General features: G+C 39.2%; 1 protein-coding gene across 5 annotated transcripts in view; it reads left to right on the top strand.

The window, feature by feature from the left end:
* Positions 1-24,189, top strand: part of ZNF385B (zinc finger protein 385B) — a 743,747-nt gene that overhangs the window by 644,037 nt on the left and 75,521 nt on the right. For all 5 annotated transcript variants that reach the window (XM_077448111.1, XM_077448110.1, XM_077448113.1 and 2 more), the window contains one exon: positions 22,263-22,404. In XM_077448111.1, the coding sequence (XP_077304237.1) occupies positions 22,263-22,404 (142 nt within the window). The remainder of the gene's footprint in view (positions 1-22,262; positions 22,405-24,189) is intronic.

Here is a 24,189-nt window from a genome sequence, read left to right as displayed (position 1 = left end):
TTTGTAATTTTTAGAAGACTGCGATAACAATCAGAAGCAAATCGTGACTAGGCTCTGTAAGACATAATTGTGGGCATATAAGTGGGCATGTTGGGAATATGAGCCAGGAGATCAAAAGATGTGTGCTTCATATCCAGTTCATGTTTCAGTATATAAACTGACTGTTTTTTACAAACGGTTTTGCCCACAGCAACCTATCAGATTTCACAGTTCTTTTTATGGAAAACAAGGATTCTCATTGGTCATTGTGGACAACAACCCAACTTTTGTGCAATTTTTCTTTTCTCTGGTTTTAAAGAATTTGCTATATTCGGGTTAAAACAGAATATGTAATTTCTGCACCATCTCAAGCTACTTTATAGCCTATAATAAAGTGTATCTGACCCCAAAAACAAAAATGTATTATACAGCTAACCTTGCCAGTCCTCAGATGTGTTGACTGCATTTGTTTTCTTATTTCGTTTTCTTTTTTTAAAATTTATCTTTACCTGGGGATCCTGCGAATAACACAATTCCTGTCCTTGGGTAGCTATGCTCACTGCACGCCACTCTGTATTTGGAGGGAGCCATGGTTGCCACCCATGGTAGACTTCACACGTTCCTGCCTTTGTTTATCTTTTACATGGAGAATCTATGGAATTCGTAATTTATGCAAGAAACATAAGGTCCTTGTTTTGTCTTGTTTTCAGGTCTTTTTTGAGCTTGTAGAAAGGAACTTTGCTTTTCTGGCAAGATCAACAGGTATTTCCTGTACTTGCTAAAAATGTTCTTAGTTTGAATAATTAAAATGAATGCACCCACCATATCAGAGGACTGGCAAGCTGAAATATATGTACTTGTGATTTTTTTTTTTTGGGGGGGGGGGGGTTGGTTAACCTTTAAAAGTGGTGTAGTTATAAAACATTAGTTGGATGGATGTAACACACATTCATGCCATCTAGGTGAATTTTTTCTGTATTTTCTGTGATAGATTAATTCTTGTGATTATCAGCTCCATCTAGTGGCCCGATTGTGGTATATTTTCTCATTGAGGTATTTCAGAAAACGAATCTATACAGCTTTTTGATAATGGATTAAGGAATTAATCGATTTCAGAATATGCAGGGAAAACTCGAGCAGCCTGCATGAAGGTGTGTGGCTCCCCCAAATAAATAATACATTCATAAATAGACCCCAAACTGTATGTAAACACTAACAATTAACTTCTCTTATACTGTATGATCCCATCTAATCTGTTGAAAATACCATTGAAAGAATATTGTTTAATAAGTGCACAAAAATATCTGTGAATCATGTCAGAAATGTAAAGCTGCCCTGTGTCTGGTGCACACTTCATGCATTATCTTTATTTTTTGTAAATACTTTTTATTACGTTTTTAGAATACATACAACTTCAGCTGCAGTTGCAACATAAACACACACACAAAAAAAAGGGTAAATATAAACAAAAACAATACAACATTTTCCCAGACAGATATACACAGTCTGAACCTCCCATCTAAGGAAATTGCATAGTGATTTAAGGCATGGTCCCCTTTTGTACTCCTACCGAACAATAACTACATTGTGGCTCCCCAGCCCCCCCCCCATGAGAAATTAAGGTCTAGAGCAGTGGTCATCAACCCTGTCCTCAGGGCCCACTAACAGGCCAGGTTTTATGTATTACCTTGGGGAGATGCAGACTAGAATACTGCAATCACTGAGCATCAAATGATATCACCTGTGATGTATTTCAGTCATCATGCAAACCTGGCCTGTTAGTGGGCCCTGAGGACAGGGTTGATGACCACTGGTCTAAAGAATGTAAAAGCCAAAGAAATCCTTACTGCCACATGTATTCAATTGTGACTGCCCAGCCCATACGTTAATATGAGACCATATCCACCGATGCCATCCACCCTCCCCAAACCTTGTCGAACTTGGCCATAGCCCCCCTATTCAAGTATGTTGCATGTAAAAAGGTACTGCTTTATTGATTAGTGATTTCCAGGATGCCAAAGAGGATGCCCAGAGCTCTTCCATGACAAGAGGGTGAGAAGAGTTCATATAGACCTAGTAGTGGCAAGCAGTTCCACCAAATGCAACAAGCACACTTCAATTGGTAGGGAAATCGAGATGGAAGTGACCGATTTAATACGATGCACTACAGATTGCCATTAGGGTTTAATCTGGGGACAATCCCAAAATATATGTATAAAATTTGCAAGTGGTATGAGCATCTCTAACAGAGAAAGTGTTGATTCCCAAATATCCTGGCCAACCTGGCTGGGGTAAGGTATATTCTATGCAGGAATTTATAGTGGATCAGACTATCCCTAGTAGAGACTAGGCACTAAACTTCCACATGTCGTCCCAGTCATCTCTATCAAGCTCCGGGGGCCATTGTCTCCCAGGCCAGTCTATAGGTCTCCATCAATACAGTCGTCTCTTGAAAGAGTTCTTTATATAAACTAGAGAGTGGTTTAATCAAGGAGTCGCTGCATGTCAGTAGCACCAGGTCACTGGGCTCAAGAACAAGAGATTCCCTGCCAAATTGAGAGTAAAATGCATGCCCCAGTTGGATATATCTAAAGAAATGTGAGTTGGGTAAGTCATAGCTTGTTTTTAATTCACTGAATGTCATTAGAACACTGTTCTGCACAATATGGTATAAAGTATACCGTGTTTGGTCCACACCACCGGGTCTGGGTAATTAAAGAAATGTGGGAAATTGGGATTTCTCTCCAGTGATAGATTTGGGGGAAAACTGATTTGGACCTGACTGCCACAACCCCAGGTCACAGACCATGTACCGGACCAAGTAAATAGGGAGATCATAAAGCCTCTATAGATCAGATGTGAGAGTGCTTCATAGGAGTCGTCTGGAGGACTAGTCAGCCAGCAGGGGGTTACTGTCAGTTGGCCCACTAGAAAGTATTTATAGAAACTTGGTAACTTGGGATCCACACTGGATAATTTCTGAATATATATATATACCTGTAAAGGCAGGATTTTCATCTTAGTCTGATTTATTTTCCCAATAAGGAACAAGGGAAGGTTTTGCCAGGCGTGGAACTTCTTAGATAGAATGACAAGCAGCAGGGAGACATTAAGGTTGATAAAGTTAGTCACAGAATTCGTAATGAAAAGCCCCAAATACTTCATTTGCATGACCCACTATAGGGGGTTATTGGGATCGGGTTGACTTAGAACGGGATGGGAACTAAGAGGAAGTATTTTGGACTTAGACCAGTTTACCTTGAAGCCAGAGACTACCGTAAGTCTACCTAGAAGTAACAGTGTAACCTGTAAAGAAGGTCCAGTATCTCTAAGGAAAAAAACTAGGTCATCCGCATATAGGGGCGTGGTTTCTGTTAGTGTACCTACAGAAATCCCATGAATTTAAAAGGAGGAGCTTAGGACAATCACAAGAGGTTCCATTACTAAGGCAAATAACCCTGGGGAAAGGGGTCCCCCCTGTCTAGTACCCCTGGACACTGGAAAGGCACAAGACACCCCACTATTTAGATGGAGGGCAGCTACCGGATGATCGTACAGCAGTGATATCCACTGGAGAAATGTGGGGCTGAACGTTGTAATACATGAGTCATGTGCCCCCCGTCAATGGAGTTGAATGCCTTTTCCAGGTCAAAAAAAAAGCAGTTTCCCGTTTTTGGCACTCTTCTCGAACAATTCCTCAGCTTGGGTTTTTAATGTTCACTGGGTGAGATTATGGAAATAAACAACAGAGCTGGGTTGGCAAAGGCCAAATCAATATGGGAGGAGGAGGCACTAAAGTGGGAAAGGTAGGAGTACCTCCTCCACAGCCACCGAGTCAGCCCAATGTTCAAGATCCAAATTACGCACCCAGGTCGGGTTAGAGGTATCCAGGGTATAATCCATTATGTTGCTGAAAGCACCCGCCAACAACAACTTCAATGGGTCAAAGTTGGCCACTTCTCTAACATTTTATATACCGGTAGTACCTTGTGTTTAAAAGGGGGCAGAACTTATAGGTTTGCTATTGCTAATAGCTGGGATTCAACTGTTAACACCCCTATGACATGCTGCCCATGAGGGTTCTATGGAACAGGCTAACTTCTTGTGGATTAGGATAAGAACAATGCAGGGGAGAAGGCCAAGGGTAGGAGCCGGGATTCAGAGAACCACTCACCCCAATATTATAGCATATTGACATTGTATATTGTACTAAGCAAACATAAGGCCGATCATTGCAATCCCTCTGGACAAGACACAAAAAAAAAAAAAAAAAATTGCAAAATAGACACAAAAAAATGAAAAAGATCCATAAGTGCAGAAAAATAAACAGTAGAAAAACCCAACTCCCTGTTTGCAGCGGGGGAAACAGAAGAAAACTCCCAGAGAAACTGTAGTCCCAAAAATGTAAAAAAACATCAGCGGAGTGTTCCAAGAGTTCATCCACTCATAAAGGGGGTAGTGGCGACGAATAAGTAATTCAAAGTGTCCAGAAACAGTACCTTGGATTCAAAAGGTAAGTAGACTGGTGCCCAGGGACCACAGACACAAGGTTGGCAGAACGGGTAGCCCAACCTTATCTTCATGCAATGGAATCCAACCAATCTACTGCATCTGCAGGGAATTAAAAAAAGTTTGCAGAACCTTTATGAATAACTTTTAGGTGACACAGATACAGCATATTACACACCAGGCCTTTTTCTCTCATGTCTGCGGACATCAGTGAAGGAACGACACTTCTTTTGCAGGTCTTGGGATAAATCGGGGTATAGATATGTCATGGCATTTTCATACTTTATCTCAGGGTGTTTACGAGCCTCAGGCAGGATTAGCTCTCTATCCCTCAAATTAAGCAGACGAACCAGAAAGGCACACGGCCATGCACCATCTGGCCTCCGACCTGTGGGAATCCTGTGTGCACTTTCCCCATTGTATACTGGGGACAGGTGTTGCAGGCCCAGGAGCTGTTAGAAAAATGATTCGGCAAACACTACAAGGTCGGGGCCCTCCTTGTCTTCTGGGAGCTCGACCACTCAGACATTATTGCATCTGAGGTGATTCTCAGCATCTTCTGAGCGGGCCATAAGGATCTTAACTTGCTGCTGGAGTTCCACAACAGATTATATAGTGGATGCAGAGGCATCTTCTGTTACTGAGATGCACTGCTCTGCTTCAGTAAGGCGGCCCAAGAATTTATCCATGGCCTGCCTAATCAGGCCACATTCAATAGTCAGGGTATCAATCTTCCCCTCCACAGAGAACTTACTGTCAGCAATGGCCACCAGGATCATAGCGGTGGAGTGGTCCTCTTGCAGCCCTGGGTCAGCCTAAGGTGTGGAAGAAGAGCCAGCCAGGTCCAGAGCCACATAAGCTGCCATTGAGGAGTCTGTCTATATCCCCACTGATGCTGAAGGCAGAGAAGATACAGGGAAGATGACCGCTAATAGAGTATTCGGCGGAGCAGACTGGGAGTCATGAGCTGCTGCCTTCTTAGTGGATTTTCATTTACCGGTCATGGGGTGGACCGGGGGAGTCCCCCAGTCAGCAGGAAGGTGTTTGCTGAGCAGGATTGGTTGGTTAAACCCAGGGTGCAGATGGATAGATGTCACGGATGGCGGGAGCCCAAGCCGAACACATCTCTCCTCTCTCACATCCCGTCCACGCCCCTTCCCACGTTATCTTAAAGTGATACCAAACACACATCGTACACATACCTTTTTTCCTAATCGATATACAGCTGTCGCATGACTCCACTCTCTCCCATCCTGTCTGCAGGGAAACAGTGGCAGGAGGAGTCTCTAGTCCTCTGCTTTTGGTCACATGTGCATAATTAAAACTAAAACAGTCTTTGGGATACAGAGAAAAAAATGAATAATTCATACCAATAAACTATTTTAACTTGCCATATAAATACATATTTGAAATTAAATATTTATTATTTTTGGCAATAACATGGTGTGGGTGAATTTCTGCCAGTCACAGGCTATGTCATGCCCTTCTAGCCTGTGTCTTAGAATATAGGGAGGTGAAAGAAAATTAAGATGTAATATCCCACCACCATTTCTTTGGGTGGTTTACCTTCAACTATGTAGTACAAGGGCCTGCTGATTGCATACAAATTGAAAGTGTTTAGGTTTGACATCATTTTATATGGTTTTGGTAGATCTAAAGGTACATTTTACAAAAGAATTGTATAATGTATCACCAGCCTTAGGAGCTGAATGGATTTCTGATATTTTTCTTTACTTGTCTTTACTTTTTCTTTACTTGTCTGTACTTGTCTTTAATAGGGATATAAATAGGGATAATATAGGGAAATGTGCACGTATTGCAGAGATGAACTGCATACTTGTTTGTTTTTCTTGTACTTTAACACTTAGGGGGTCTATGTGTTGTGTTTTTTCACCCTAATGCATTCTATGCATTAAGGTGAAAAAACTTCTGGCAGTGACTGGCCCCCCAGCCCCGTTTTACTTACCTGAGCCCCTTCATCCCCTAGGCGGAGACGCGTTCTCCCTCTCTGCACAGGGTCCCAGCTCTTGATTGGATAGATTGATAGCAGCGCAGCCATTGGGGCGCTGGGGCGGTGGGGCCAAGTCCAGAATTCGTGTCTATAGATGCAAATGCTGGACTCGAGAGCATGCCTGCAAGGACCCCCCCCCCCCCCCAGGAGAGTTCTTCTCCTTGAGGGTTATCTGATGCTTGGAGGAGCCACGAGAGCCACAGAGGGACCCCAGAAGGAGGATGATCGGCGGGCCACTGTGTGCAAAATGAGCTGCACAGTGGAGGTAATAATAACATGTTTGTTATTTTTTCAAAATAAAACACAAAGCTTTACAATCACTTTAATGTCAAACAAAAGTCACAAGACAATACCTGTAATGTTCTGTCATTGTGATATTGTACCAATTCTGTATAGCTGTTCACTCCCTGCATTAGCTGATTCATTCAACTGTCAGTGATGAGCGCAGGAATTGCCATACACTGTGCGCAGTGCAGAGGACTCCTTCATATTCTTCTGGTTAAAGTTTTTTAGCCTATAGTATTAGGCTATTTTCTCGATTGGTCGATTGTCCTTTAACTCTTCTGGTTGAATGTTTTCTCTTTGGATCAAATGTTAGGAAAAGTTTAATTTGCTCTATGAAAGGCAACAAATTGAAACAGATATTTTGCACATATTGCAAACATTACTAGTATTATTTGTGACTTTCACTTGAATGCTGAGACATTCACAAAGCTACATTTTTATACATAGACTCCTTATTGTCTGTAAGAACCCAAATAAATTGGGCTCCCCAAACATACGACTTACAAGTAATACTTATTAATTCTGCTCTTTCTCTTACAACCAGCATTATCACTCTACATCCTATTTTCTCCAAGTTTATAAAAAAATCCCCTTACCTCTTCTTTTCATATTGGTGACATAATTAAAATATTTGCAAAAAGCCCTTATCATATCTTGGCTTGACAAATGTACTTTACTCCTCTGTGGTCTAACAATAACCAGACTGGCATCAATCCAACCTTCTATGAACTGCTACTTGACTCATTCACTGCTCTTCTCACTCCTTGAGTGCCTTTCCTCTTCCACTGGCTGCTAATTACTTATATAGTTAAAACTTCTAAATCTGACCACATAGGCTCCTCTGTCATTTTCAGAACACTACCCTGAGCACAGCCCTTAGCGTACTCCTCTCCTCTCCTCTAGTTTACCCTTTGTACTGTTACCTTCAGGACTATTTAAATTAAAGTATGGTATTAAAACATCTTCTCAAATTAGGGGCTCTTTGGGCTTTGCTTTACATTGTTTGACATGCATTTGGAATGCACTTGAAATGCAGGTCGGCAAAATTACATTGACTTTAACTGAGCAGTTTGCATGTCATCTCAGAGGCTGATTTCAACCAGCTTTGCATTTAGCTACATTTACTTGGGTACAGCAGGTCCTTTTGAGATGTGTTTGAACTGCAGTTAAGGGAGTCAGATACAATCTCTTTCTTTTCAAAAGCTGGTTGGTATTTAAACACAAGCATTTGCAACTGAATAGGAAGCGCAACTTAGGAAAAGAACACTCTTCAACATGAGCCGTAAGTTTGTCCAAGTAGCTAATAAAGAATGAGTTTGAATATCTTTATGGTAGTTTTAAACCTCTGAAAAAAAAAGATGAACAAAGCATACAGTATATTTCTATAGTGTGCACTTGCCTCAATCCAAAGCTCTGAGTGTGATTTCTAGCCTTCTCTCACTGTTATCTGTATTAGTCACTTTTGATCATTTATCTCGAAACCAAGTAGTCCCTCAAGACATCCCTGGACTACAGAGGTGCTGAGAGGGGGAGTTTCAGGAGGAAGAGTGAGTACAGGAATTTCAGCTTGCAGGCAGCCAAGTACCATGGGATATACAGCATAGTCTTTAGAAATTAAATGTAAAAAATAGAGGAGAAGCTGGAAAGCATGCAGGCAATGCTTAAATATGTGCAAAGAGATGACCAGCAGGCAGGGATCACAACATAATAGGAGATTTTTCAAGTAAATGTATATTGGGTTATTCAAAATAACTATTGTTTGCATTGCTTTTTCAATGCTGTTGTTATAAAAAGGAGTTTGCATGTTCTCCATGTGTTGTGTGGGTTTCCTCCGACACTCTAAAGACATGTTGGTAGGTTAATTGGCTCCTGTTTAACCACTTGCCGGACACCTAACGTACTTGTACTGCAGCAGTATTGTGCAAAATCATGTACCTGTATGTCATTTCATGCAATAGCCACTGGTGGGCGGCGCACCGCCAGAGGCGCAACCACGTGCTGATTGGACAGAGGGGGACCAATCAGCAGGTCCGGTGGACTGGATGCCTGCCAGCCACCTGCGACCATTCCTGAGAGAGGCAGAACAGTGGACTGCTTATGTAAAGAAGGCAGATTGCCGTTCTAACAGGGGAGAAGATAAAGATCTTGTGTTCCTAATAAAAAAGGAACACAGACTTCTGTGTTCCCCCTGTCAGAGCATCCCCCACATGGTTAGCAAGCACCAGCTAGGCACACAGTTAACCCCTTGATTGCCCCTGATGTTAACCCCGTTGCTGTCAGTGTCAGTACAGCAACAGTGCATATTTTTAGCACTGATCACTGTAATAATGTCACTGGTCCCCAAAAAAGCGTCAGGTGTCCGATTTGTCCACCGCAATGCTAATAATCACTGATCGCTGTCATTACTAGTACTTTTTAGACGCGATAACTTTTGCGCAAATCAATCAATATATACACTTATTGGGATTTTTTTTTACCAAAAATATGTAGCGGAATACATATTGGCTTAATTTGATGAAGAAATATGACATTTTACTTTTTTTATTGGATGTGTTTTATAGCAAAAAGTAAAAAAAATAAAAGTATTTTTTTTCAAAATTGGCGCTATTTTTTTGTTTATAGTGCAAAAAATAAAAACCGCAGAGGTAAATAAATACCAAAGAAAGCTATATTTATGGGGGAAAAAGGACATCAAGTTTATTTGGGTAAAGTGTAGCACAATCGCGCAATTGTCAGTTAAAGTAACGCAGTGCCGTATCGCAAAAAATGGCCTGGTCATAAACGGGGTAAAACCTTCCAGGCCTGAAGTGGTTAAATTGGCCCTAGTATGGGAATGTATGAATATGAGTTAGGACATTTAGTCTGTAAGCTCCTTGAGGGCAGGGACTGATGTGAATGTACAATATACAGTATGTATATCGCTGCGTACATTGTTGGCACTATATAAGTACCTGTAATAAATAAATAAATAAGTGTATGCTGTGACCATATATTTCCTTTAACATCCACGCTAGGCTCAGTTTGGCCCTAAGATCTCAGCTTTAGCAGCGGCTTCACATGAAAACTAAAAATAATATGTTCTTGTGCTGCCTAAATGATTTTGAAACTTGAATATTATGACATTTACACCAACATCAATCCTATTTCCATGATAATAACTACCATTTCATAACATTATTGCACAGTGCCATACAATATACACTAAGTAAAAAAAAGTCCTTAGTTCATATAGACAAAGTTCCCATACTCAAAGCAGAGGTCCAAACAAATAAATTAAATATGGACAGCATTCACATGTAAAGACATATGAGAAGTCAGTAGTATGTTGATAGGCGATGAGACAGTCCAATTGATAGGTGAAGGATTCTACTTAATCATGGAAAGGCGTATACCATCCACTAGAGTCCACACCACATGAAACACACTCCCCTAGCGGTTTACACTCACCAAAGAGATGTAATTCAAAAGCCTTGAACACAGCAGTTGTCTCCCATTTGGTCTCGTTATCTCAAACAGCTCAGCACCCAGGGTGGTTTAGTCATGTAAAACAAGACTTGTCTTGCATACACATGGTCGCACAAAGTTGTCAGAAAATCCGATCGTTCTGAACGCAGTGACGTTCAACACGTATGACAGGACTATAAATGGGCCAGTAGCTAATAGCTTTTGTCTCGTAATTTATTGGGAGCATGTGTGGCACTTTGTCCATCACACTTGTCTACACACGATTGGAATTTACGCAATCAGATTTTGTTGTCGGAAAATTTTAGATCCTGCTCTCAAACTTTGTGGGTCGGAAATTCCGACGGAAAAAGTCTGATGGAGCCCACACACAATTGGATTTTCCGACAACATGATCCAATCGCACATTTTCCATCAGAAAGTCCGACCCTGTACGGGGCATTGCACAACATAAATTGTAACAGGCATTTTGTTGAAAAATCAAACTGTGTGTTATCACCAATCAGTATGGAATGCTGTGTGCCATCCAACACATTCACCGTGTTGATAGTATCTGGCTGTTCCTTCCTGGTAGTGACACGCACACATCACTTCCAGTCGCCGTGAGGTCACGCCCTATATTATTTAAGTGGCTGCTTTTATGTACATAGACTTATGTCATATACATCATATACATTTTATATATTTTTTCTACATATATATGTTTTGGGAACTTAATTTTTTCCTGAGCGCTGAACAATGCAATTAGGCTTTTTTAGACACTGGGATTATTATAGTGCCATACAATAATCTGTGAAAAATGTATATCAATAATAATAGAAGGCTAACCCAAAAGTGAAAAGAAAAAAATCCCAATAGTCCAAAACAAACGTGTTTTCAATAGTGCTTCTTGAAAGAAAAAAAAAAATTAGCTTTTTCAAAGCATAGAATAATAGGCCAATCTCGTATATACCATATCTCAATAGAGTCTGTATGGAGCCATTCCCTCCATGGAAGTTACACCATTAAGGAAGATACATATGGAGGATCATCACCTGGTGTACAAGACTATATTGAGATTATCCCTGTATATGCGAAATTGGCCTATTTATAGGCCTATTCATAAGGTGAGAGTGCACTTCACTAGGTGGTGTAGCACTGTTTTATGTCTGGTGGAGCACTGAATGGATTCTACGTTTGGAAAGGAAAAGATAAAATGTTTTTCTTTGAAGAAGCATTATTAAAAAAACGTTTGGTTTGAACTATTAGGACTTTTTTTCTTTTCACTTTTAGGATAGCCTTCTATTATTGATGATATTTATTTTCACAGGTTATTGTATGGCACTGTGCAATAATGTTATGACATGGTAGTTGTTATGATGGAATTAGGGTTCATGTTGGTGTAAATGTCATAATATTCAAGTTTCATAATCATTTAAGCAGCGCAATCACATATTATTTAAAAAATGTTGCACTATTGAAGATAGGTGGCAGCGCACAACAATTGTATTGTATATTTCACATTCAAACTGTCATCACCCAAGTAGTGTGTTTAGCTGGGTATACAGTAGTAGAATTTCAGATGAAGGTTCGTACAACAATCCTTAAGAAAATTTGTTCGAAAATTCTTAAAACATTCAAATTACGTTCTAAAGTAGTTCAAGATTTTGTTTGCTTTTAATATTTGATTTTGGAATATATCGATTTTACTTAACTAAAACCACATACATTGTTAAAAATTGTACATTCGAGAAAAATGTTTCAATCTTGTTCTTTCAAATTTTCTCATTATTTTCTCAGTCGAAAATGTATGTCATCTTGACCCCATTAATGATTAGAAAAACAAACAAATGTTCTTGCAGAAAAAAATGTCGAACAAAAGTTTAGTAGTGTATACCAAGCTTTTGGCATGGTGTCAGGAAAGTAGTAGATCCACTTTGTTTGAACATTAGCTGTGAGGACAGCAAGCAGGCTGAATAAAAGCAGTCTTGAGAAGAGACTTGAAATTCTCTTTAAACACTACAAATTCTTCTACTCCTCCAGCATCCAAGATGTATATGAATCTTAATAGCTCCTGTACATGTTTTACACTATCCATTAGAGACTTGGTGAATGGTACCGTATGCATGCTATACAATGTTAAGGCAAAATAAAGAAAAAGAAAGCCCATCCAACATTGCTTTCAGAAATTTATTAGAAAAAAAAACATAAAAAATCTAATGCCTTCTTTGTCCCAAAATGACTCTCCTTGCTGCAAATAAAAAGCTCTAGGCTTTGGGGTAGCAAACATCTAACTTTGTGATTTTACAGCAGCATAATGAGTGAATCCTATGGAGATTTACTTTTTACCCCAGAAGCAGCAGATGTTTGATTTTTTTTCCTATGCTGTGGATAACTAAAAAAAATGAAAAAAAAAAATATTTTGATCTATACTTGCAGGTTTGGGGGAAACCACAGGTCTAATGCTAACCATATGCTCACTGGACCTATTGCCATATATTGTTCTACCGTATATTCACTCATCTCTAGAAATAGAAATCACTATTATTAAATTCCATAGCAGAGAGACAGCTGGGAATGAAGCCAAAGCTAATACAATTAACAATCTTTCATTAGTTGTACTACAAAGTACAACCAGCACTGACAGCAGTAGAAGTTTAAATTAAAGCAATCTGATTTACCTGAAAATAGTAATGAGTCTTGAACTCCCTGTACAATGTGTCTGCAGCTTTGCACCTATAATTATCTCTTTAATCTCCTTAAATTACAATTTCAAGGTGAGGGAGCCTAAACCATTGTTGAAAAACAGATACAAGAAAAAATTGTGTTTATGATGGTTTCTACATCCATTCATTGGAACTCGTCACATCTCAGATAACATCACAGATGGTTCACTAGAGGTTCAGACCTCTAGACTGTTGCTTAGAGAAATTAACTCTGGAGCATGCTAAGGTCTGGGAAAAAAAGGGGACCACCAGCACAACATATACTAACAAAACAATACTTATGTACTGCCACCTGTATCCCACCACTACAAATGTTCAGCTGCTGATGCCACCTATAACCTATATTGTTCCCACTACCACTATTAATTGCACCAAATGAAATGTGTAGCACTGCTAAAACTTAATATAATAGTACACTATCCTCATAAACAACAAATATATTTAAAAAAATGTAAGATGAATGTGTGTGTAGTGCTCTCCTTCATGCATAGAAACACAGCGAATCAATATTCACCACTACTTAGGGAGTATATAATGGTGCCTCTCTAACTATTGCAAACGTGAACAGTTCATACTCTTTAAAACTCTTCAATGTGGAAAAGTTATAACTCCACAATCTAAGTGCTGCAAATCTTAACCACTGCAATCCAATAGTGAACCCCCTCTGTGCTGTGTGCACCCTCACCCTGATTGACCTATAGATGAATATGCAGTGGGTATGGAAAAGAACCACACCCCTTTAAAATGATCATATTTTGATGCTTTGTAGCCTGCATCCAGCTGTATTTACTCAGTGCAATTTATAACATCCAAGTGAAAGATAAAACACCAACATGTCAGAACAAAATAAAAAAAAATTCAAAAACAGAACCACTGAGTTGGAAAAAGGATCACCCCCTCCTAAAAAAATTCTTGTAAACTTATTCAGGTATAATTAATCACGTTCTCAATGGCACACAAAGCCATTTGACTTTCAGCTGTGGTCATTTTGATTAGCTCAGCATGAAAGGAGCTTCCCTGGAGCATTTGAGTCCCTGGTAATGCAACTGAAGCAAGCATTCAGCTATAGGTGGCGAGGCACTGTCGAAAGATCTTCGGGATAAAGTTGTGGGCAGGCAGGAAGTCAAGAGATAGATACAAAAAAATGTAAAAGGCTTTATCAATGTCTAGAAGCATCGTGAAGTCTATTATTAAGAAGTGGAAGGTGTTTGGTACAACACAAACCCTCCCTGGATTAGGCTTCCACTCCAAACGGGATGAAAGTCTCAGGAGGAAACTAGTCAGAGAGGCTACCAAGAAGCCTACAGCAATTCTGAAGCAGTTACAGCAATTTATGACAAAGAGTGTTCACTGTGTGGGTGTGACAACAATATCACAAATTCTCCACAAATGGTATGAGAGGGTTGCAATAAGAAAGCAAAACAATAATACTCTCCTGTGCTTGGGTGCTTAGTCCATGAATAAGTGGTGCGACCAACCCCTTCGATTTAACAGTGTCTGCAGTCTTGCTGCCCTCCTCGGAACAATGGGTATTCTTAAAACTGGACCAAAAAATTGAACAAAAAGTGGGGGATTAAATGCAAACACGCTCACACTTCCTGGCGGCATCTCCTGCATACACAACATTGGCTGGATGTGTGCGCAGGAGCAGAAATTACGTAGTGGACGGCTGGAAGTGGTGGGTAGAATGCAAATACACCCACACTTCCTTGTGGTCCATCTGGTGGGTCTGACGTTAGTATTACACAGTCTATACAGTCTATACAGTGCATATTATTCAGGGAGGATTCTCCTCACACTCCTTCTCCCACCGCTCTACAGGGACTGCGATGCTGAGGTGGCAGTTGAGATGTGATAGAGATTGGTAGTTGTGGCGACTGGCTTTAGGTATCTATGGCTGGTACCACACGTTTTTCTATATATGTATATCTTAATTCTCTTATTTGATATAGACTGCTCTTGGGGGAACTATACCCATGCTAATCCCTGCCCATAATATACCGTGGATGGGTGTGTCTTGTTCTGGTGGGTGTCGTTTAGGGTGTGGGCTTGTGGATGCATATAGAGGTGACCAGAGGAGATGAGTCATTGACCACTTAGGCTCTGAGGAAAAGGGTACGCCCTTGAAATGCGCAGCCGTTTGGGATGCCATCTGATCCCTCCAACATCAGGTCTGGGTTGCAGGTGTCCAGAGACGCATTCTCACCAATTGATAAGCCTTTTACATGTTCGTTTGTGAGTATAAATTTTGCTGTTACAGCTTTTATTAAACATTACCATTGCTAATGCACAAGTTCGATGACTCCTCAAGAAAGGCCACATGCAGTCACAACTGAGCTTTGCCAAAGTGCACCTTGAAGATTATAAGGTAACATAGAAAAAGGTTACTAAAGTTTAATTATTTGGCCTCAACACCAAACCATGTGTCTGGCAAAAATCCAATACAGCTCACTATCCAGTAAAGCCTGGAGGTGGTAATATACTGTAATGTGGTGTTTTTCTGAAACAGGGACTGGAGAATTTGTCAGGATAGAAGCAAAAATGGATGGGGCAAATTACTATCAAATTCTTGAGGAAAATCTGCCCTCTGCTAGAAAGTTGTCACTGGGAAGAAGTTTTACCTTCCAACTTCACAATGACCCAAAGCACATAGGAAAAATTTCCACACAGTGGTTGAAGGATAAAAAGCTGAATGTCCTTGCATGGCCTAGTCAGAGCCCATACTTAAACCCCATTGGAAATCTCTGGAATGACTGCAGTCCACAAACAGTCACCATCAAATTTAAATGAACATTTGAAGTTCTACAAAGAAGAGTGGGCAAATATTGCGGTCTATATATCCTGACAGACTAAAGGCTGTAATTAAAGCAAAAGGTGGTTCAACAAAATACTGACTCAAGAGGGATCCTTTTTCCAGCTCAGTAATTCTGTTTTTGAATCTTTTTTTATTTCCGACATGTCTGTGTTGTATCTTTCACTTGGATGTTATATGTTGCACTGAGTAAATATGGCTGGACAAAACAAAAACGTGTCTTTCTTCATTTCAGGCTGCAAAGCAACAACATTTTATTATTTCAAAGAGGTGTGATTCTTTTCTATAGCCACTGTAGGTCAGAATACACCTTCCCCAACCTCAGGTATTAAATAGAGCGCCCAAGATTATTTGAAAAACCCATCTGCCCGCTTCTCCATTAAACGGGTGACTGTGACTTTAAGGCATGACAATTGTATCACTGCAAATGCTTAGAACCAAACAAGTACTGCCATAGTGTAGTATTATAAAAATATAACCAGTGTTTATTAAAAAGAATGTACTCATAAACACGTTAGTAATTATCTCACATAAATGAACATTGTGGTATCACAGAATCTACACCCGCTTCAACTTCAGCACTTTTGTTACGTGGCTCCACCAAACACGCTGCGCCACTCGTCACATGACTTCATAAGCAATAGACCATCACAGCATACCATTGACACCAGCCTATTGTCAAGAAAGACCATAGTGATGAGATTTAACCTGGCCAATCTCAATTTTCCCAAGAACAGTCTGCTAGAGGCATCTGTCATTATGTAAAGGAGGTGTGACATCTATTTTGAAAGAGTACAGATTACACCAAAGAGAATTTAAAAATAAAATGTGTATGTGAACCTGTACCTTGCAAAACAACCCACACAGGTTTAAAAAAGAAATGAAATGCAAAACATGTGTCTGTATATATAATAGAAATTTACAAAATGTCCAAGAGCTAGTAAGGAAAAAAGAGAGCCCATCATGCTAGCATGGGCAGCTTACATCATATATGCAATTTTATAGTTTGACCATAGTGCTTCTTTAATAAACTTCTACCTCTCCCAGGTTTGACTGGCTGGAGTCATTGTTCTAAGAACCCACAACAGTAAAGCAGCCCATAGTTCATTAGATTTTCTTTCCTTACTCACAGTCAGTGTTGATGGAGGAATGCCTCCCACGGTGCTATTGTGTCCTGCCAGCAGGTATGGATGGCATAACACTTTTCCAGATGTAAAAAAAGCAGCCTCTAGATTGCTGCTGAAATACTTTTTCTTTGAGGAACAAAATTAAATTTACATAGAATTGTTAAAATTTATAAACAAGTCAGATGAAAAAATGAAGGAACCAAAACCTTGAATAATACAATTTTGCTTTTATTTATCCTAGAATCAGAAGAAAAATATCACCAGCATAGTTTGTCTTTATTTTTATCTTCCTCCTTTACATTTGATGCATCTTGCTTATAAAATACCCCCCTTTTATTTAGGATTGTTGTTTTGATTTTTAGTTTGGAGATAAGATTAGGTAGGGAAATAAGGGGCTCTGGTAAGAATAAAAGGACATCATCCACATATAAACTTAATTTCAATTTGTTAGGGCCTTTATTTAATCCTTTGATGTTTCTGTTGTTTCTAACTGTACACGTAAGGGGTTCAATCACCAGAGCAAATAATAGTGGGGAGAGGAGGCATCCCTGTCTAGTGTCCCTTCCCGGGGGGGGGGGGGAGAGAATTCTGAGTTTTTTGCCTGGGAGCTTAATTCTAGTTTGGGGAGAATGGTATAAGACCTTAAATCCATGTAGGAATTTGTCAGAGGTACCAAATTTAAGGAGTAGACAATTTAAATAGGACCAGCTAACACTATCAAAATCCTCATGTATATAGACGCTAATGCCCCGTACACATGATCGACATTGATCGGGTCATTTCGATAACAAAATCCATGCATTTTTCCAACGGATGTTGGCTCAAAATTGTCTTGCATACACACGGTCACACAAAGTTGATCGGAAATTGCGAACATCAAGAATGCGGTGATGTACAACAAGTTCGATGACCCGAGAAAAATGAAGTTCAGTAGCCAGTGTGGCTCTTCTTCTTGATTCCGAGCATGCGTGGAACTTTGTGCGTCGGAATTGTGTACACACGATCAGAATTTCTGACAACGGATTTTGTTGTCGGAAAATTTGAGAACCGGATCTTTCCAATGGAAAATGTCCAATGGAGCTTACACACGGTCATAATTTACGACAAAGAGCTCCCATTGAACATTTTCCTACAGTATACGGGGCATAAGTATACAAACTGGGTGAGGACATAGATTAGCATGTTGAATTACATTGGTGACTAGACAGATGTTTTTAGTAATTTGTCTGCCTGGGATAAAACCAGTTTGGTCTGAGTGGACCAAGGAAGTGATGACAGCAGTCAGTCTATCAGCAAGCAAATGCCCAAATATTTTGAGGTCATTGTTAAGAACAGAAATTGGGCAAAACTTTTGTGGGGAAGTATGACCTTTGTAGGGTATTGGTAATAAAGACATATTGGCTAAAGGCATTTGGTTTGGGAATTGATTCCTTTGTAATATGTAATTATTTAGTTTAGTTAAACAGGGTGCCAGTAAGGAGGAGGATTTCTTGTAATAGGTGGTAGAATATCAAACAGGACCAGGAGCAGTAGAAGTTTTAAGGGGTTTTTTTTTTTGTTATTTTTAATTCTGTGCAGGGTACGTTAAGGGTGTCTGCCTGCTGGCTTCATAGAGTAGGAAGCTGAATTCCCCCTAGCCACCCAACAGAGGATGGATGTGGGGGTGACTGTGGAGCAGAAAGAAGATCTCTGATTCTGTTTGTGGTCTCTAAACGATAGGGCTCTCAGTATTAGGACCTGTGTACACAAACATCTGACAAAGTAAAGAGTCATCCTTTCAGTTATTTTCAGGGAAGAATGTCTTGCGTTTGAGATTGGTTTGAATGCAGTGTTGCTTCTGTCTTGCTTCTTACTTGCAAGTGTATTAGAGGAAAAATGGATTTATAATAACATGCCACATTTACCATAACATAAAACAAAGCCAATTTTGCAAAAAATGCAATTTTCATTGTTTTCATTTCCATAATAATTGTTTTACTCGATTCAGGTCAGATCCAGGTTAAAATGTAAAGATCGTGATCAATACGACTTCAGATGATAACTGAGAATAAATTAAACTGGAATTGGAAATTGTGAATTGTTAGTATTGGGAAGAAGATAGTTCTTCATAATGATTATGCTTGAGAAAAAGTAGGTTCCATTCTAATGACCAAAATGGTACAGTGTAATTATTTCAGAAAATGTAATAATTATGTTAAAGTATAGAAAAGGTTAGACCTTCTGCCAAATGTGTATTGGTGCCATTGTCCCCACTGAAGCTCTAACTATGTAAACATTGTCATACTTAAACTTCAGCTTTAAATAAATTGTGGTAATTTTATCCAGAAATAGATAAGGTAGATATGCTACTCAAACACATAATGTGTTGGGGAACCATGGATGTGCCCATCAACTGAAGAAAAATGTGCAGTGCCGTAATGATGGTGGCATTGGAGGCCGGCCACTGTGATATTTTTCTTGGGCCCACTTACAGTGTACTGTTGTGAACTTAGCTGAAAACAATATCTAAATTCTATGCTTAGACAAATATTAATTACCGGTATATGCCAATTAGTCCTTTAATTTTTATTTACAGAAACAATTTTTTGAAATGCTTTATATATATATATATATATATATATATATATATATATATATATACACAAAATAGCTAAATAAAGAAGAAGGAAAATAGTTTTACTTTGATTTCAACATGAAATATACCTGAGGAAGCTAATAATACATCTTAATGAACTGATTCTTTTCAAATTGTGCAAAATAATTACATGAGCACAATAAAGACGCATCGCTATCTTTGGACTGCTCCCATGTGAGTTATTTTTGTGATTTCCTGTTTCATTTTACAACATTATCTTGCAGCGCTAATATTCATTCTACAGTATACATATCTTTATATCACAGGACAAATGTAATACAGGAAATGCAATTATGCCAATTAGAGCATTGGTCTGATGATTACATTTCTTGCAACATTGTTCCAAGGGAATACTTAATTTATTTATGACACGTTAGGATATACAAATCACATATAATGAAATCGAACATTTAGAAATCAGATCATTTGGGCTTACACTAATGCTAGTAATTTTTATCAGCACAAGCCTGTTCAAATGAAGCTATGCACGATATTTTATGAACCATGTATTGTTTATTACTAGTGTACCTATCCTAACATTTAAAGTGTTTGTAAAGGCTGAAGGCTTCTCTGAGCTTCATCTTCCTTCAGCGGCTTTCCGAGGACTCTCTCTCTTCATTCTCCTCATTGGATAAAACAGCAGTGAAGGCCCGAGAGAGAGCTCTAACTTTGTAAAAATTTTCATACCTGAACTTTAAATAAATGTTGGTAATTTTTTCCAGAGATAGATAAGGTAGATATGCTACTTAAACACATTCGATGTCCGTAATGTGTTGGGAAACCATGGATGTGCCCCTCGACTAAAGAAAAACTTGCAGTGCCATAATGATGGTGGCATTGGAGGTCCGCCACTGTGATATTTTTTCTTGGGCCCACTTACAGTGTACTGTTGTGAACTTATCTGAAAACATTATCTAAATTCTATGCTTAGACAAATATTAATAAGTCCTTAATTATTTTATTTTTACAGAAATTATTTTATGATATGCTTTATATACAGTATCTCTCAATCATGAGTACACCCCTCAAATTTGTGTAAATATTTTATTATATATTTTCATGTGACAATACTGAAGAAATGACACTTTGCTACAATGTAAAGTAGTGAGTGTACAGCTTGTATAACAGTGTAAATTTTCTGTCCCCTCAAAATAACTCAACACACAGCCATTAATGTCTAAACCGCTGGCAACAAAAGTAAGTACACCTCTAAGTGAAAATGTCCAAATTGGGCCCGAAGTGTCAATATTTTGTGTGGCCACATTATTTTCCAGCACTGTCTTAATCCTCTTGGGCATGGAGTTTACCAGAGCTTCACAGGTTGCCACTGGAGTCCTCTTCCACACCGTCATGATGACATCACAGAGCTGGTGGATGTGGATCCAACTTCCATTTGAGGATGCCCCACAGATGCTCAATAGGGTTTAGGTAAGAAGACATGCTTGGCCAGTCCATCACCTTTACCCTCAGCTTCTTTAGCAAGGCAGTGGTTGTCTTGGAGGTGTGTTTGGGGTTGTTATCATGTGGAATACTGCCCTGTGGCCCAGTCTCCGAATGAAGGGGATCATGCTCTGCTTCAGTATGTCACAGTACATGTTGACTTTCATGGTTCCCTCAATGAACTGTAGCTCCCCAGTATCGGCAGTATTCATGAAGTGCCAGACCACAACACTCCCACCACCATGCTTGACTGTAGGCAAGACACCCTTGCCTTTGTACGCCTCACCTGGTTGCCACCACATATGCTTGACAGTATCTGAACCAAATAAGTTTATCTTGGTCTCATCAGACCACAGAACATGGTTCCAGTGATCCATGTCCTTAGTCTGCTTGTCTTCAGCAAACTGCAGGCTTGCTTGTGCATCATCTTTAGAAGAAGCCTCCTTCTGGGACGACAGCCATGCAGACCAATTTTATGCAGTGTGTGGCGTATGGTATGAGCGCTGACAGGCTGACTCCCCCACCCCTTCAACATCTGTAGCAACGATGGCAGCACTCATATGTCTATTTTCCAAAGACAACCTCTGAAAATGACGCTGAGAACATGCACTCGGCTTCTTTGGTTGACCATGGTGAGGCCTGTTCTGAGTGGAACTTGTCCTGTTAAACCACTGTATGGTCTTAGCCACCAAGCTGCTGCTCAGTTTCAGGGTCTTTGCAATCTTCTTATAGCCTAGAGAGTTCTTTGCCATGAGGTGTCATGTTGAACTTCCAGTGACCAGTATGAGAGAGTGAAACCGATACCACCAAATTTAACACACCTGCTCCCCATTCACATCTGAGACCTTGTAACACCTATGAGTCACATGACATCGGGGAGGGAAAATGGCTAATTGGCCCCAATTTGAACATTTTCACTTATGGGTGTACTCACTTTTGTTGCTAGTGGTTTAGACATTAATGGCTGTGTGTTTGCACTGCTAAACAAGCTGTACACTCACTGCGGTGTTGTCACATGAAAAAATATAATAAAATATTTACAAAAATCTGAGGGTATACTTACTTTTGTGAGTTACTGTATATATATATATATATAATATTATAAATGTATTATAAATGTTAAATAGAACTTGCTCAAATGTATTTGTGCCACAAAAACAGATGTGCACTACAAATTTTAATAGAGATTCTGTTTATTCGGTTTGTGATGTGTTTGTGTTGTTCCCCATTAAATTCATTGCCCCATTGTGTTGTAGTAAAACATAAAGAAGTAAACCTGATTTGTTCTCCTTTGTAGAGCCAAGCCGAGGCACACTACAAAGGCAGTAAACATGCCAAGAAGCTCAAAGCACTAGAGTCAACGAAAAATAAGCAAAAAACGGGTTCGCTCAAGGACAGCGCCAAGGCTATTACAAGTGCAACTGCCAACCACAAATCAGGTTAATAAAACTGTTGTGTTTGTACTTGTTTTTTTTTTTTGCCCTATTTAAAGTTTATTTGTGTGCTACATCTCAGCATGTAGTTGTGCGTGTGTGTACATGTGTGTACAAAGCCTAATGCATGTCCACAATAATGTATGTGAGAGTTTAAAATGTAAATAAATCCAAATGATTATTACATTTTGGATAGAGTAGTGAGGGGTTAGAACTCCTAGTTTTAATTGCTGTATGTGTCCCTGCTGAGAAGATTCACTCTATCAGTTTGTCCTAGTGACCATTGTGAACAGGTGACCATTGTTACTTTTTTGTAAAAATAAGGAAAAGCCAAAAGTTTGAGTTCTCACCAGGATCGGGATAGAGAGTAAACCTTTTGAGAGTATTTTACTCACTTTGGACGGATTTCCTCTAATTCCTGTTGGATCTACAAGATAGGAAGTAAAGGAAAATCTCCCCAGTGGGACACAAATAGCAAAACAAACTGATGGGTTTTAACAAAATTGAGAAAAGCATGTCTTTAGATATAATTTGATTTGTCAATATTCAAAAGAATGTTAAGTAAGTGAATAATTTTGAAAGGTCAGTCCTCCTAAAACTGATATTGTGTTTTTTACTAGATGCTAGGGAATTAAACCATGTGACTAATTCCTATAGTGCTCAGGGACTTTAATGGTGTTAGATTTGTGCTTGGGCCCCTTAGGCTGGCCAAACATTATACAATTATCTTTCCTTTAGATTTACCAAAACCATATAATATGAGGTCAAACCTAAACACTTTCAGTTTGTATGCAATCCGGCAGGCCCTTGCACTACATTTGAAGGTAAATCTAAAGGAAATAAATACGAATATTGTATAATGTATGGCCAGCCACTTGTCGCCACTCTTCACTCTTCCTCTTGGATTTTTTCTTAATTTTATATTATGGAGAATGCAACAGGTTGAGTTGGAACATGCAAATATATCAGTACTCACCTATAACAAATATCATTTTCTGGGTGGACAAACCTTTTAAACCATAAATCATTTTGAAAACTCACATGAATAATCTGAAATCTCTAGAATAAAAGTGGCACGAGGGAAGGATTTCTACAATGACAGACTTATTATTTGAAACTGGCCAGATATAAATTGTAAGGTGAGGCTTATTTGTGCATGTCTAGTGACACAAGGGCTATTACACAAGGAGATCTGTCCTCCTGAGTGTCCTACTGTTTACCTATCTATCTATGCCGCTACATTAAAGCCAAACCTCTCTGCAGCATAATGTTGTCCAAAATATTCTGACATTTTATGTTAGCAACATTATCTACAAATTACAGTTCTCACTAGGTTTATGCAGGCAATTATTGTTTTTAAAATGTCAGCTAGTCATTTTAGGATTCAGGCATCGAAAAAAAAAATGTAGTTTTGCAGCATAGGAACAGATTTTAGACTGTGTTTAAATATATTTCACTGGAGTAAAATGTGTCTTACAGCTGTGTTTTTGATAAAAAGTATTTTTACATATCCGTGATTTGTTCATTGTATTTATACAATGGTGTATAGGCATGCTACAAAATCAACTGCCTTCAAAGCATGAAAATCTGCTATAGCAGCATCTTTAGTCACTAGCATATAAGAGTGTATCTAAAGGCTTCTGTATGGCAGCCATACAAGTCTAAAATCATATTGCTCTGTGACTTTTTTACCTCTTATTGGACAAGCGAAATCCTCCTTTGTGCTTCATGTGCTCATGATCCCAGACAGTGCAGCTCACAGTGGGAGGGCTTCAGTAGAGCAGCCAATTT

The sequence above is a fragment of the Lithobates pipiens genome, unplaced genomic scaffold (genome assembly GCF_037356315.1).
Source record: "Lithobates pipiens isolate NorthernLeopardFrog02 unplaced genomic scaffold, aLitPip1_a1.2 Scaffold_22, whole genome shotgun sequence".
Classification (NCBI taxonomy): domain Eukaryota; kingdom Metazoa; phylum Chordata; class Amphibia; order Anura; family Ranidae; genus Lithobates; species Lithobates pipiens.
Note: the sequence above shows the minus strand (reverse complement) of the source record. Positions and strands in the feature narration are given on the sequence as shown.